Source organism: Pogoniulus pusillus, chromosome Z (assembly GCF_015220805.1).
Source record: "Pogoniulus pusillus isolate bPogPus1 chromosome Z, bPogPus1.pri, whole genome shotgun sequence".
NCBI lineage: Eukaryota > Metazoa > Chordata > Aves > Piciformes > Lybiidae > Pogoniulus > Pogoniulus pusillus.
The window spans coordinates 102246022-102260630 of NC_087309.1; the positions used below are offsets into that span (position 1 = coordinate 102246022).

The 14609-nt window shown below is 40.2% G+C and overlaps 1 protein-coding gene across 3 annotated transcripts in view; it reads left to right on the top strand.

The window, feature by feature from the left end:
• The window catches only part of ECPAS (Ecm29 proteasome adaptor and scaffold), a 67637-nt gene that overhangs the window by 22623 nt on the left and 30405 nt on the right, over positions 1-14609 (top strand). For all 3 annotated transcript variants that reach the window (XM_064176418.1, XM_064176417.1, XM_064176419.1), the window contains 15 exons: positions 67-152; positions 401-479; positions 946-995; positions 1519-1585; positions 1683-1805; positions 2884-2987; positions 3998-4121; positions 6205-6285; positions 7030-7258; positions 7783-7874; positions 9608-9742; positions 12294-12459; positions 12827-12999; positions 13779-13880; positions 14471-14594. In XM_064176418.1, the coding sequence (XP_064032488.1) occupies positions 67-152; positions 401-479; positions 946-995; positions 1519-1585; positions 1683-1805; positions 2884-2987; positions 3998-4121; positions 6205-6285; positions 7030-7258; positions 7783-7874; positions 9608-9742; positions 12294-12459; positions 12827-12999; positions 13779-13880; positions 14471-14594 (1735 nt within the window). The remainder of the gene's footprint in view (positions 1-66; positions 153-400; positions 480-945; positions 996-1518; positions 1586-1682; positions 1806-2883; positions 2988-3997; positions 4122-6204; positions 6286-7029; positions 7259-7782; positions 7875-9607; positions 9743-12293; positions 12460-12826; positions 13000-13778; positions 13881-14470; positions 14595-14609) is intronic.

Genomic DNA, 14609 nt, shown 5'->3' on the forward strand with positions numbered 1-14609 from the left:
AATTGAAAGACCTTTTAAGGATAAAGACACACACTCTCTGATCTGCTTTCTATTCCTTTTGGTCAGGTGGTTTATGATGGACTTTTTGGTGCCAACACAAATGCAAAACTGAGAAGTCTATCCCTGCAGTTTGTGCATCATATTTGTATCATGTAAGTAATTCATGGTGAGCACACTGGATTTTAGCTATTTGCCTAGAAGCCACTGAACAGAGGGCAAAGAGTAAAACTCATAGAAAGCAGCTTGGCTTTTCTTTAATCCTGGAATCTGTGTGCGTGTGTGCTTGCACACACGGAGCTGTACTTTCTCATCTTAATAAAAATTGGAAATACTACTGTGAGAAGGTACTTTTAAGGGATGCAGAAGATAATGTTTTGGTTTTTGGTGTCTCTTACTGCAGTTGTCCAGAAAATAAAATAAAGCCGTTAGGCCCCATGCTTTTAAATGGACTTACAAAGCTGATCAATGAATACAAAGAGGTAAGCTGAAAGTTTCTTTTTTATAGAGCTATAATTCTTCATGTGAATACATGCAAAAGGAAAATGCCTTTATGATAGTAAAGTGATACTAAAACTGGTAAATCTCTTTTTTGTAGTTGTCTGAGATGGCTATAAAGTGGTACTTTCAAATAAATTTTGTTGAAAGAAACGAATACTTAAAAGGCTACATAGGAAAATTGGTTTATTTGTTAAACAAAATGCAATTGGGTGAGACCAGAAAATGTAGATTTTGTCACCATTCCTTATTTTGTTTCTGGTAGAAGAGCATGTTCCCTCTGGTCCTACACAATATATTCTAGGATATGATTATGTTGCATGATTCTTTATCCATGAAAGCCTGTGTGAATGCTCTGGAGACAAGATTTAAAGTCAATGTTTACTGTAAAAGATGTGCCTTTGTGTATTTCTGTTTGCTGAATTTTATTTGTTTTTTTTATCATTCAAGGATTCGAAACTGCTGTCAATGGCATATTCAGCAGTTGGAAAACTCTCCAGGTAACTGAAGTGCTGTTTCAGCAGTGGGGCACTGACTAATTTTTCTAGTGTAATCTGTTAATTTATCAGCAGCAAGTATTATGCTGCCTGACAATTTTGCAATTGATTGTGCATTCTTGTGATCTTTCTGGAGGTGTAAAAAAGAAATATGTTTTTAGCTGATAGCTTGTTTAGCAGTGATTAATGTCTGCTCATGAATTATGCACAGAATTGGAGGTGCACTTTCTGGGTTGCCAGAAACATGAATTTAAGGAATGTATGGCAAAGACCAGAGGACACAAAGCTAGGCAAGTGATATGTTCAGTGGTATGTTGGTGATCTAAGTGATTTTCCAAAATGTGTGAGGAGTGGCCTGCTGCTCTGTGGCAGAAATGGATAAGGCAGAGCAAACTTTCTGTGCTGACTCTGTTTTGTTTGACAGTTAAAATGTGAGATGAGGGGAAAAGCAATGACATGTGAAGCATTTTGATTTAATACCACACCTTCCCCCAAAAAAACTTTGAGTTGAAATATTTCATTTTAGCCGAATGCCTCAGCTCTTTACCAAGGATATTGCATTGGTCCAGCAGTTTTTTGAAGCATTGTGCAAGGTGAGTGCTGATGGAGCCTTGGGAATTTGTATATTGGTTTTCCTTAATTCTTGTCAGTGCCCATTGTAAAGTGAAAACTCTTGGTTTTGTACTGTAGGAAGATGCTGATACTAGACTTGCCATTCAGGAGGCCTTGTCTATGATGGTTGGAGCATACAGTAACTTGGAAGGAGCTCAGCGTACCCTGATGGAAGCTCTTGTGGCTTCTTATTTAATAAAGGTATTTTCAGTGGAATAAGGAGAAAAAAAGTATTTTCTGTTTTCTGGCACTCCCTGTTCTATATTTTTGAAACAGGTTTCCCTTTTTTTACTGACTGAGCTGGTCTGTTTGGAAAAGAGGGGAGCATATGCTCAGACTAAATATTTTTAATACAATACAGTTGCTGCACAAAGAGTGATAAAACAATTTTCTGTTTGTGTTTTGTTTTGTGAAGAAGGAAATCTGTTGTAGCTGTGCTGCATTTTTCTCCTCGTTTCCTCCTAAGAAAACTCAAGAGGAGTAGGTGCTTCCATGACAATGTCTTGTGAAGAGCTTTCTGAAGGCAAGAGTTTTGTAGGAAGGATCACTCACTGCTAAGTGGGGATTTCAGTGTGCTGTATGATTTCTAAAATTACAAGTCATCTGAGAACTTCCTTAGGAACACATCCCCAAGACACAAATCCAGAGGAAACCACAGTTCACTCTCTACTGAATATCTTGTGTTCAGAATTCTCTAGAGGTCTAGATTTTCAGAATGAATGGCTTTTATTTACTCTGTATTTGCCATAGGTACTCAGAGTGGCTGTGGAGGTGTGTGGAGGTGGTTGCACTAGTAACTGAGTAGGAAACTATTTTTATGCTGATGAGACTTCTCAAGAGATCTAGGTCTCTAGGGAATAGCATTCTGAGACTATTTGAGCCCAGCAGAGAGAATGACCAGCTAATGTTTCTTTTCTACCTGTGGCTGTGCTTTTCCTAATCACAGCTCTGTTTTGTGTGTGGGTAGGTGCTGTGTGTTGTTCTTCATTTCACATATGTGTGGGCAGTTAAGATATTGCAGAATTAGTGATATCTCTGATTTATGATTCTCCAAAATGTACATTTCATTAATTAAACATTTAATTCTCTATTTGTGTATGCATGAGAAGCCAGCTTTTTCCCATGTCCCACCATGTGAAGAGCTAGCAAGAACTATGTCTCAAAATGTCTGAAACCCTTTAAGTCAGAAGATAAAACTGATGATTTACAGGTGGTGAGTGCAGGTCACTAGTGTGTTCATTTAAAACTCAGACGTATGTTTGTGTCTCTTCTCTTTTAGCCTGAAGTGCAAGTACGTCAAGTGGCTGTGAAATTTGCTAGCACAGTATTCCCTCCAGATCATATCCCTTCCAGATACTTACTCCTCTTAGCTGCAGGAGACCCGTAAGTTGTTTTCCTTTGAAAGTTATTTTTATATACACACACACGCATACGTGTTTGCATCCCATATATATTTGAGGAAATAAAAATACATCTCTGTGTGCATATGTATGTATGTACATACATAAAAACTGACTGAAAATCAAGTATGATAATTTGGAAGTTTACATAGGGGCATGCTTGACAGTTCTGTGGAGAGCTGTTAACTGTGTCTTACAGTCACTTTTGGCTTGGATTCTTTTTGTTTCAGATCAGCTAAAGCCCTTCATGTTAATGGTTCGGTTACAATTGCACAGTAAAAATACATTGACTGAAATTGCCTTTACGGTGGCTGGAAGTTATGTTTTCCTAGTAAATTACCTCAGTGTTTTTAATTTAGCTTGTGTTTATAAAGAGGAGCATGCACTTGTGAGATCTACAACTTTCTGCTGAGGGTTGGTTGACTCATTAAATCGTAGCAATCATGTCACTTGAGGTTTTCTCTTACCGCACTTTAAGTGGTGAGCTTTTTTACAGCTTTGAGTGCTTGATTCTTGGTGTAAGTAGACATTACAATAACCAAGAAAATCAAAACACATCAGTTGCAACAAAAAGCTATTGTTACTGCAGCTTCAGTACTGTTTTGGGCTTGATTTTCTGTTAAGTATATAGCAATAAATGTGGTAGGTGTCAGCTGAATCTTCAATATAGGAAGCGATGAGGAGGAGGAGCAGATGGGAAAACAAAAATGTGGGAAACCAGGAACTGGTGAAAACTATCAGGATGTGGGAGTAGAAGCGGGCTGATCCAGACAGTGTGGCAGAGGCCACTCATCGCTATCCCTTTTCTTCTCCTCTTTTAAAATAAATTATTAAAGTTTCCAATGTAAGCTTTTTCCCCCTTCCTTTCAAAAAGAACCCACTTCTCATTTAAAAACTATTCACTTCCCTCCAGCTTCCTGAGATGTGTTATTGCTCATTAAACGTTGTTTGTTCCGTGCAAGTGATGTCTGTTTCTCATCTTTCCTCTGAAAGGCGAGAGGAGGTACATGGAGAAGCCCAGCGGGTACTAAGAACATTTCCTGGTAAAAATGAAAAGGAGAGCTCTGGGAAGCAAATGCCTTCCTTCCCTGAAATGGTCCATTACATCCAAGACAAGGTACAGCACTTTTGTCCCAGTAAATGACAAATGCACCCCTGGTGCTCAGTCATGTAATAAGTGTGGTCTTCCTTCCCTGTGTCCCCTATCTTCTCCAAGATGTAAAACTAGGTAAAATCATAGTGTAGTCCACAGGTACTGTTGCATTGTCACGATGAGCACTGATCATCACCTTCTGCTGGAAGTGGAGATCAGACTGTTAAGTTACAAGGAGGCAGATGCTCTGGAAAGGGCTTGTTGTGCAGAAGGTGTGGGGATTGAAGAATCCAGTGTTCAAGGATGATATTCTATCAAGATTAAGAAACATGGTTCTCTCAGAAATGTCTTCTTGTAAGGACCAGAAGATCATTGTCTGGCTGGGCTGGTGAAAATCTTATGTGTAAAACAGACAAAAGATTGCAGGTTAAAAAGGAGATAGTGAACAAGGGAAGAGGTCTGAATTGTTGATTTGAGGGTTTGACTTTTTTCATCTTCCTTGCAATCTGTAATAAATAACTTGTCACAAGTTTTGGGCATATCACACCTTGACAGTACCACTGCATTCATCTTCACTGTTTGCACCAAGAGATCATCTAGTCAGTGTACACGTTTGTACTTATAATCTATGGAGATTATGGGAAGGCAATACTTTAGTTTTGTTTTCTTTTTTTTCTCTGTTAGTCTGCTTTAAAAGAGAAATGTCAGAAGTATATTATGCTGGAGCACATCTGGTTTTGCAGGACATCTGTGATAGCAGAACCCTTGCATCTGAGAGGTTCCTTGTGGAGTCTGTATTCTGCTGGGGCTGTGCTCTGCTGGGGTACAAAGCATTTGAAGCTTTATGAAAAAACTTACATTGTAAAAGCTGCTGATTGTTCATGTAGATGTAAAAAAATAAGAAACTTTGTGAGTTTTAGATACCACTGTTAAATGTGTTAGTACTACTTGTAGTAAATGTAAAAAAAAATCTCCTTCACTTCTGAGAAAAACTAGATTCCCTTACTCCTGGATGAGTTTGAGCACTTTTCAGGTCGTTCTTGCATGTCCTGAAGGACACGGAGGTACATTTCTGTAGTTAGTTATATCAAATTGTGAATTCTCACCTGTCATCAATAATCTGAGTGCTGGAGATCATATGCATTGCTTGGCACAGCAGGCTGAGATGCAGAATGGTTTTCTATCGCAAGTTAGTACAATCCTTCTCTCTCAGTAAGAAAGTATATGTGAAAGAGCAGGACCTAATCTGCTGGGTGTGGATGAGAACCCGTTGTTCAAGGGAGTCATCTGATGCACTAGTTCAGGTTTTCACTAGTAGTTCTGAACATTGAGTTACAGTAAGTGCAGCAAAATATCTAGGTCTGAGCATATTAATATATATGGTAATTTGTTGGCTTCTATGCAACTGCCTTGTGTGTTTAGGTACAAGGCTGCCTTGATGGGTCCAGATCTAGCACTGATGTGCTTGCCTCCTGTGGACATGCTTACTGTAGTCTTTGCAGAGGGCATTACCAGAAACTTCCTGTTGGGATGTTTTACTGCAGGAGTGTCCCTGCTTTACAGAACTAACATTTTCGTAGAAAGGTGTTGCTCACTTGCTGCAGCAGCCTGCTACCCACCAGTCTGCAGGGTCTGAGAGACATCTTGGTTTGGTTGGTGCAGCACAGACTGCCTACTTCCTGGTGCTAGGGAGGCTTAGCTACTCTGCAGCCTCTCCAGGCACAGCTGCCATCTCTAATCTTCCGGGCTGCCTGTCAGCTGGAGTGCCTGTGAGTTTAAAAGTTTATGAGGTATTTTGTGTTTAAGTTCTAAATCACCTCTCTGTTCCTGAGGGGGAAGAAAGGATGTTGTCCTCCTCCAGCCTCCCCTGCAGTTCCCTCCTGTGAATTCAGTTTTCACTTCGAGTTGATAGAGTCATAAAGTTGATGGATCTAAACAGTACTATTAACAAGTGCACAGTGCCCTTCTTGTTATAGAACTGTTGTACATTTTCAGTTGCTAAGTGGAGGATAAACATAGTTGCATCAGCAAAATTTCGTTGACCTTTCCAGCATCTCTGCTCTTCATGTATCTGAATGTTCCACTCTTAATATACTCTGTTGTTTAGGCCTCTCACAGAATGAAAACCCCAGCTAAATATATGACTGGAACTTCTGCGTTGCCTTTCAATCCTGCTACATTTGGAGAGGTAATTGTCTGGATTTAGTTCCCTGGATATGTATACCATTGCTTATTTAAAGGACACTATAAGAAGCTAATAGTTAAAATAAGTCACCCTAGATTCTAGAATACCTCTTCCAAATACATATTTGGATTAACTGTTCATCCTTTGTCTGTCCTTAAAGAGCAATCTGAACAGGATTTTCATGGTGGGAGGGCTTGGGAGGTATTTTCCTGAGAGGGCTGTTCCACTGCTTTCGGCAGCATACTTAAGGTGACTGTCAGTGGGAGAAACTAGCAATCTATGCAAGAGTTCACTGTGCTCCTTGAGGCTGTTCTTTTTGTAGCAGGTCCCCTGGCTTCAGTCATCTGTAGAAAAACTTGGATGTGATGCATGGTCTGCAGTAGCAATTCATTGAGTTACATTTGTATTTGTGTCAAATTAGTATAGGATACAGGCTAAACTGCCTGCAAGGAGGTTGCAATAGCTGATGGTAAACCAGAAGTTTGTGAAGAATTTGATCTTTTGAGTGAAGCAGGTACTGGAGGGTTTTCTGCTTACACAGACACTTTGCAGAAAGTGTTTGTTAAGGCTTGTTACACTTTCTGTTCGTTCCTGTCTTCATGCTGACTTCTTTGTCTAGATGTCATTAAAGAGGAAACTGCCTTGTTTTGTTTACATTAAGTGCAGTATATTCCTTGCTTTTTTGTCTCCTCCGTGGCTTTCCAAGTGCTCATGCACTCAGTATCCTACATTTTTTTCTCTCCTTAGATAGTTCTGTATCTGCGGATGTGTCTTGCTCACAGTGCAGGCGTGGTGCCAACCTCACAGAGCTTGGCAGATATGCAAGATCATGCTCCAGCCATTGGACGTTACATAAGAAATCTTATGTCTGGCAACCACATATCTTTCTCTTCCTCCTCCTCTTCAAAAAGTGCAGAAACCAACCCCGTACATGTATATATTGGCCTTCTTCAGCAGCTGTTAGCTGGTGTTGGAGGTAAGAAGCTTGAAGAAACCAAGTCTCCTCTTACTAGAGATGGGTTGCCTCTCACAGTGCTTTGAACTTGGTTCCATTAAAGAGAGTTGCAAGACGGACTATATACTCTTCAGTTCAGATTTGTTCTTTTCTGTGCTATGGTGTAGGTCGGAGAAAGTAGGACAGAAAAATTGAATCATCAGTTGACACTTACTGCTTTAAAATTTTGAGGCTATTGTCTTTATCACTTTGATCACCAATGAATGCTGTATCTTCCATACTCTAATAAATTGTGTAGCTGTGGTGTGTAGTGCTAAAGCACTCGAAGGTCTTTAGAACAAATAGCTACCAGAATGCTTGATTCTATTCTCTGATATTTCTGAGAAATACTGTGCCCTGTTGCTCTGTATTGTTTGTTATCCCTATGAATTGTAAATGAATGCTTTGAAATGCCTGATATTTACTAGCCTCTTCTTATCACTGATTGTTAGAATGTTGTAAATACTGCAGTTTTTAAATAACTTGATTCTTTAATTATTCCTTAGGTTTGCCAGTTATGTATTGTCTTCTGGAAGTTGTATCCGTATATCCAGAAAAACTGGCTACCAGATTTGTGGACAAAATGGATTGGATAAAGGTATGTTAAAACCCTTTCCTTTGGTTTATTTTTTATTTTTTGGCATTTGCAAAATCTGGCCTTTTCCTGTAGTGAAATGGTGTACTATTTCTGGGTATGCACTTGATTTAAAATCTAGTGTTTCTACCTAGAGTAAACATCTGATGAGATATATCTAGCAGAATTGGGAAAAACGTTTTTTTGATTCTTTGGTGTTAACTAATTTTTGGCAATTGACCTGCATGTCCTGGTTAACGTCTGTCATTGATCCTATTGGTATGGTCAATGAGAAGAGCTGTTAGACAGCAGAAGAAAATTGAGAACAAAAGTCTGTGTATTTTTAAGGACTTGTTTAACAATGGTGATATTCTGTCAGGAAGTGATGAGTGGCTTCTCGTGGAACAGAATTAATTTAGTTTCCTAATTGTTTTGTTTTAGAGTCCTTTTTTTTTTCCTCCCCTCTATAAGCCTTAAATGTAAAAACAAACCATTTAAAATGGAGCCTGCTTTGGAGTAAGCCAAAGAGAATTCTGTTCCTCAGGCAACTTTCTTCTTTTTCAATATTTGCTTCAAGCACCCAAGATTTTTTAAGCTCTTACAAGTTGCTTACCCTTTCACTAAGGAATCTGTCAAAATAAAACAACTTGGTGAAGTTACAGAAAAACTGTATTAATTTCTTCTGCTGATAATCTGTGGTGCATTGCACTGTATACAGTTCACTGCGTGTCATTTAAGTGCAGGTATGTACCTCAAAGGAGAGGGTTTCAAAACATTATTTTTTCCAGTACTGCTTATCTGCAGAAAAACCTTTGGCCTGATGTGCATTTGCAAAATTAAGCTTCTAGGCATGGTATAGGTGATCCTGCTCTGGCAGGAGGGTTGGGCTGGATGATCTTTCAAGCTCCCTTCCAACCCCTAACGTTCTGTGATTCTGTGTAACTGATACTACCTAGTTCCAGAAATACTGTTGTAATTTACCCTTTGTGTGATTTTTTGCTTTGCCAGGTGGAAGGAACAGGTCTAGGGGCTTGTTAGAAGTCAGCTATGTGATCTGATGAAAGTTCTAAGTTGAAGTTAGGGTTATGTTTCATGACGCTGACAGATTTCATTTCTTGTTTACTTGGCTCATTTTTGTTGCCTTTGCTGTTGACCAAGCCTTTGAAAGATGTGGCTATAGAATTTTAATGTGTTGCATTACATGTCAAATTAATGGCAGAGATAATATTATATCTTAACAGATGATCTGAGACTTCCCAAATTGAACTTCTAATGATTTAAATGATAGAATGTTTCTGATATGAAGTGGATAAATTTGCACTGAGAGTTGTGATTTCCTGGACACCTTTGTCCCAACTGGATTTAACTTCTTGAGATTTTTGTCTCTTTGATAAAAAAGAAATACAAGCCTCCAGTAGCTCAAGAAAAAAAGTGTCTTTAGGGTTTTTTTAACTTCAGAATGGATATGAAGTACAGCAGCACTTCTCTGAAGACAAAATTTGACCAAGTATTCAATGATCAGGTTTAATGGAGAACCAATCACTACCCTCCTTGTGAACGATGGTAATTCTACTTTGCTGAATTGAGTGCTTTGGTTCTTCATCAGTGATAATGGTGTTGAGGAGTGGTTTCTGAGTTAAGTACTACTTAGCTGCATGACAGTTGTGGTTGTGTATTGAAGCTCTGTGTGAACAGACTGCGGAGACTGTATGAGAAGCTGCTTCATATTTTATGTTTCTTTTTCAAACATCTCTCAGAGCCTGATGAACACAAACAAAGAAGAAATGCGTGAGCTCGCAGCCCTGTTTTATTCTGTAGTGCTGTCTACCATGTCTGGAGATGAGCTCAAGGCCTCCTTGGAGCAGCTGATCAAGATGACAAAAGACAACCATGTAACTATCCTCCTTTGCTGCTGCTTGGTTTTTTTTTTCTCATGTGTTACTTAACTGATAGTAAGTCCAGATCTTACAGTGTGCCCAGGATGTGTTATCCTTAATCTGAATGCAAAATTAGCTCACTCACTCCCAGTTGAATAGTCAAAAGGGACTTTTTCGTGTAGGTGAGTGAGACAGATCTCTAAATCAATCCCCAAAGCAGTTAAGGTCAGTAGGATGGTTTCCTGGAAGTACTTCCCAAGCAAAGCCAGCATGGTCATGCCAGCACAGGTTTTAGCCAGCTAGATTTTCCTTGTCCTGTTGAGTGAAAATGTGCTACACTACCTACCCTAAGTGTATTAATGAACAGCTGTGGATACCTGCAAAACTATGAAAATGTTCAGCTTATTACATAATAGAATCAGAGCATTAGTTCAGTTGGGAAAGACTTCTGAGACTGAGTCCAAACTGATCAACCTGACACTATCATGGCCATTAAACCATGTCCTGAAATGCCATACCTATATGTCTTTTGAACACCTTCAGGACTGGTGATTCCACTGCCTCCCTTGGCAGCCTATTCCTATTACTCTTTCAGTAAAGAAATTTTTCCTAATATCCAATCTGAGCCTACCTTGGCAAAATTTCAGTCCATTTCCTCTCATTCTTGATACTAGGGAGAAGAGGCCAACACACACCTCTCTACAACCTCCCTTCGCCACACTAAACAATCACAGTTTCCTCATTGGATTTGTTCTCCCAGTCCTTCACTGGCTTTGCCCTTCTCTGGACATTCTCCACCACCTTGATGTCCTCTTTGTAGTGAGTGACTCAAAAGTGAACACAGCATTCTGGGTGTGGCCTCACTAGTGCCAAATATGTGGGCACAGTCACTTCCTTGGTCCTGCCAGCCGTGCTATTGCTGATACAAGCCAGGATGCTGTTGGCCTTCTTGGCCACATGAACACACTCATGTTCAGTCACCTGGCAACCAGTACCTTCTGGACCATAGCACCTGGCTCTTCATCGTTGTCTGACCATTAGGGCTTTCTTCCATCTCACATCAGCAGCTCTCAGCTGTTGGGTCACTGTTGTGTTCCGTCCTGCCATTATCCTTACCTCTGTACTTGCCACTAATAGTGTGGAGGAGTCCCGAAATCAAATCGGATAGGTTTCTGGGCTGTTGAATCTTGCAAGGGAGGGAAAGTAGTATTTTTAGATTGTATTTCCCAATATGTTTTTTATATCAGTCTTTCTGAAGGACTGAGTAGGTCACCACACTACGTTGCAGGTAGCAGGCTCGTACTGATTCCTTCATGTTGAATTGAAAGATGTGATTTTTTTTGAATCTGTGAAGGCTGTGTCTGTGAGCTAAGGACTTGCTATTGCTCAGTTTTATGTAGGGTGCACCTTCTGCAGTCACAAAGCCATCATAGACAGGTTCCAGCTCTGCACTGCTGCTTTTGCTCCCAGTCACTGCTGAAGTTATGATGGACCTTTGGCAGAATCTGGCCGAGAATAAAGAGTGATATGAAACCATGATTAGCATTGGAGAAATCAGTGTCCCTGACATTTAATTATAGTGGCATCATAGAACTCACTGGGTTGGAAGGAAGCTTTAAAAGTTACCTAGTCCAACCCCCTTTAGGAGCAGGCACATTCTCAACTAGATCAGGCTGCTCAGAGCCCTATCACGCCTGAGCTTGAGTGTCTTCAGAGTTGGGGCCTCCGCCACCTCTTTGGGTGATGTGTACCAGTGTTTCACCACTGTCTGTGGCCTTCTAAATTGTGTAGAGGCATTGTTTACAGTGTTTATAGGCTAAGTGTGGTCCCTTTCTTAGCAGTGCAAATCTAGAGTAATTCCCCTTTACTGCTCTTTACCAGAAAGCACAATTTGTCCCCTTAATTTGAATACATCCAATTTTCAAGTAGAGACAGCATAGCATTGTCTTAGTTCACCTTCATAAATCTGTACTTACAAATCAGATGAGTTGGAGGGTGACTGTTTAGAAAGGCCTGTAGTTACAGGACAAGGATCAATGGCTTCTAACTAGAGAACAGCATATTTAGGCTGGATGTCAGGAACAAATTCTTTATCATGAGGGTGGTGGAACGCTGGAACAAGTTGCCTAGAGTGGGAATTGAAACCCCATCCCTGCAGATAGTTCAGGATGTGGCTCAACAGGGCTCTGGACAAGCTGCTCTAGTTGAGGATGTCTCTGCTTACTGCAGAGACAGTTGGACTAGATGACCTTAGGAGGTCCCTTCTGATTCAGACCGTTTTATGATTCTGTGATTTTTTAAAATAGAATTCTTTAGACTAGCAACTAAGAGGTAGACTTGAATGTGAGTGCTGGTGTTGAATTCTTAATCTGTCTTCCTAAGCCACTTCTCAGTTCTGTTAATTGATCTTAAAGGATTGTTCTCTATTGTGAGATTACGTGTTAGAACTCTGTGTATGTCAGAATGTCTTCTTATCTGGCCTGTCCATGTGTGTTTCTAAGTCAGTCCTTTGTGCATAGTGTTACTCTGAAAATGAGATTTTCTGCACTGTTGGTGTTGTCTGTAGAGCCCGGAGGTCCAACATGGATCCTTGTTGGCTTTGGGATTTACAGTAGGAAGGTACTTGGCCAAAAGGAAGATCAGAACAGTGGAGCTACATGGCATAGAGCAGGCAAACACTGCAGTCATGCCGGAACAGGAACAGCTCATAAAGTCAACAACGGAGACAATAGGTAATTTCCTGCCTAAGATTTTGATGCATGTTACGGTTTTTTTTTTTTTTCAACCACTTCAGGCTGGCTTTTCTAAGGTACTCAATGCATAGATACTGTAATCTTAACTTCACTTTAAGTAGAAATGCCATTTGATTGGATGTGTGGATGTAACCTTTTCAACAAGATTGAGGTGGACTTTTAGGTCCTAGACCAACAGAGCACTGCCACTGCCTAGACCTCTCTCAGGGTCTGCTTTGACTTTGATTCTGTTCCAGCCTAACTCTTCCTACTAGCTGCAGAGAAGATAAATGCTTTGTATGGGTATTGTATTAGCCTGCCTACTGCTAAATAATAACACAAAATCTGACTTTGCTTTTCCTGGTAGGTTCTTTTCTGGATAGCACCTCTCCCTTCCTCGTGGTGGCTGCTAGTACTGCTCTTGGTGAGATTGGCAGGAATGGCCCCTTGCCGATCCCCAGTGAAGGAACAGGATTTACAAAGCTGCAACTTGTTGAAAGCTTATTGGCCCGAATCCCTTCTAGCAAGGAAACAAATAAGGCAAGATTTTATGCTGTTACTATAATTCTTGTTCACTTTTTGAATGCTCCATCTGCAGGTTTATATATTGCCTGCCAAACTCCATGTGCTTTTTAAAAGGAATTAGGCTTGTTATTTGCTTTAATGAGGCAAAATAGGGCTAAAGATTTTCAGGATTAGGCTAGGAGTTTTTCCAGTGTTGTGTAGCAGTTGATCTCTTGTTCTTCTGTAGTCAGAAGTATAAGTGTAATGGATGAAAAATATAAACAATCATAACTCTTTTACCTGGAAATAATCCTCAAAGGCAACAGGACATTTATTTCAGCTGTCTTTTGGAAGAGGTGCACTGATTGGTTTAGTAAGTCACTTGCATGTTTGAATAGAATAGAATAGAATCAACCAGGTTGGAAGACACCTCCAAGATCATCCAGTCCAACCTATCACCCAGCCCTATCCAGTCAACTAGACCATGGCACTAAGTGCCTCATCCAGGGATGGTGCCTCCATCACCTCCATGGGTGGCCCATTCCAATGGGAAATCACTCTCTCTGTGTAGAACTTCCACCTAACATCCAGCTTATACTTCCCCTGGCACAGCTTGAGACTGTGTCCCCTTCTTCTATTGCTGGTTGCCTGGGAGAGGAGACCAACCCCCACCTGGCTACAATGTCCCTTCAGGTAGTTTGACTTCTGGTACTTTAACCGTAACTTCTAAGAGTGAGAAAGAGTGGTTTTGAAGTGTATCATCTGGATTTACAGGAAGGTTATGTGATGGTGTTGGTTTTCTGTTTATGTTTAAGATGAAGGAGCGAGCAATACAAACGCTAGGTTATTTCCCAGTGGGAGATGAAGATTTTCCCCACCAGAAGTTACTGCTGCAGGGTTTGATGGATTCTGTAGAGGTGAGACATTATCAATTTATTATTCTTTATACCGTAGTAGGTGTTTCTACGTGAATGCTTTTTATAAACTCCAGGGACAGGTTTAAAGAGGCAGATGTCTTCTTCTGATGGTGCTTCTGGGGTTTTTAAAACTCCCTGGAAACTGAGAGAAAGATGGGTTTGGGGCTTGTAAAATGTTTCATGCCACATTTAAAAAACTTGCCATTGGAGGTCTTTCCCCCAGTTCCTGAGATACCTAAAAGTAGATAATATAAATGCTTTTTTATTATCTACCCTAAACGTAGATAATGTAAATGCTTTTTTATTTTCTATCCTAAAAGTAGATAATATAAATGCTTTTTTATTATCTACCCTAAAAGCAGATAATATAAATGCTTTTTTTTTTTTTCATCCAAGCTCTACCAACTGATGCAACTCACTTGGAAGTAGAAGCTTTATAATAATACATGTGTCTGTCAGTCTAAATGCATCATTGTAGTGCATTAAATTGTTCAGGGTTGGTAAAGAGACTGATTTTTGTGGAGTAAGTGCCAAAACATTTGGTGTGTGTTTGATTAGTGCTGTTAATGGTGCTCTGATCTGTTTTCCAGGCCAAACAAATAGAACTGCAGTTCACTGTTGGTGAAGCTATTACCAGTGCTGCTGTAGGAACCAGCTCGGTGGCTGCGCGTGATGCATGGACAGTCACAGAGGAGGAATATATCCCTCCTTCAGGTAAGACTTTCTGAT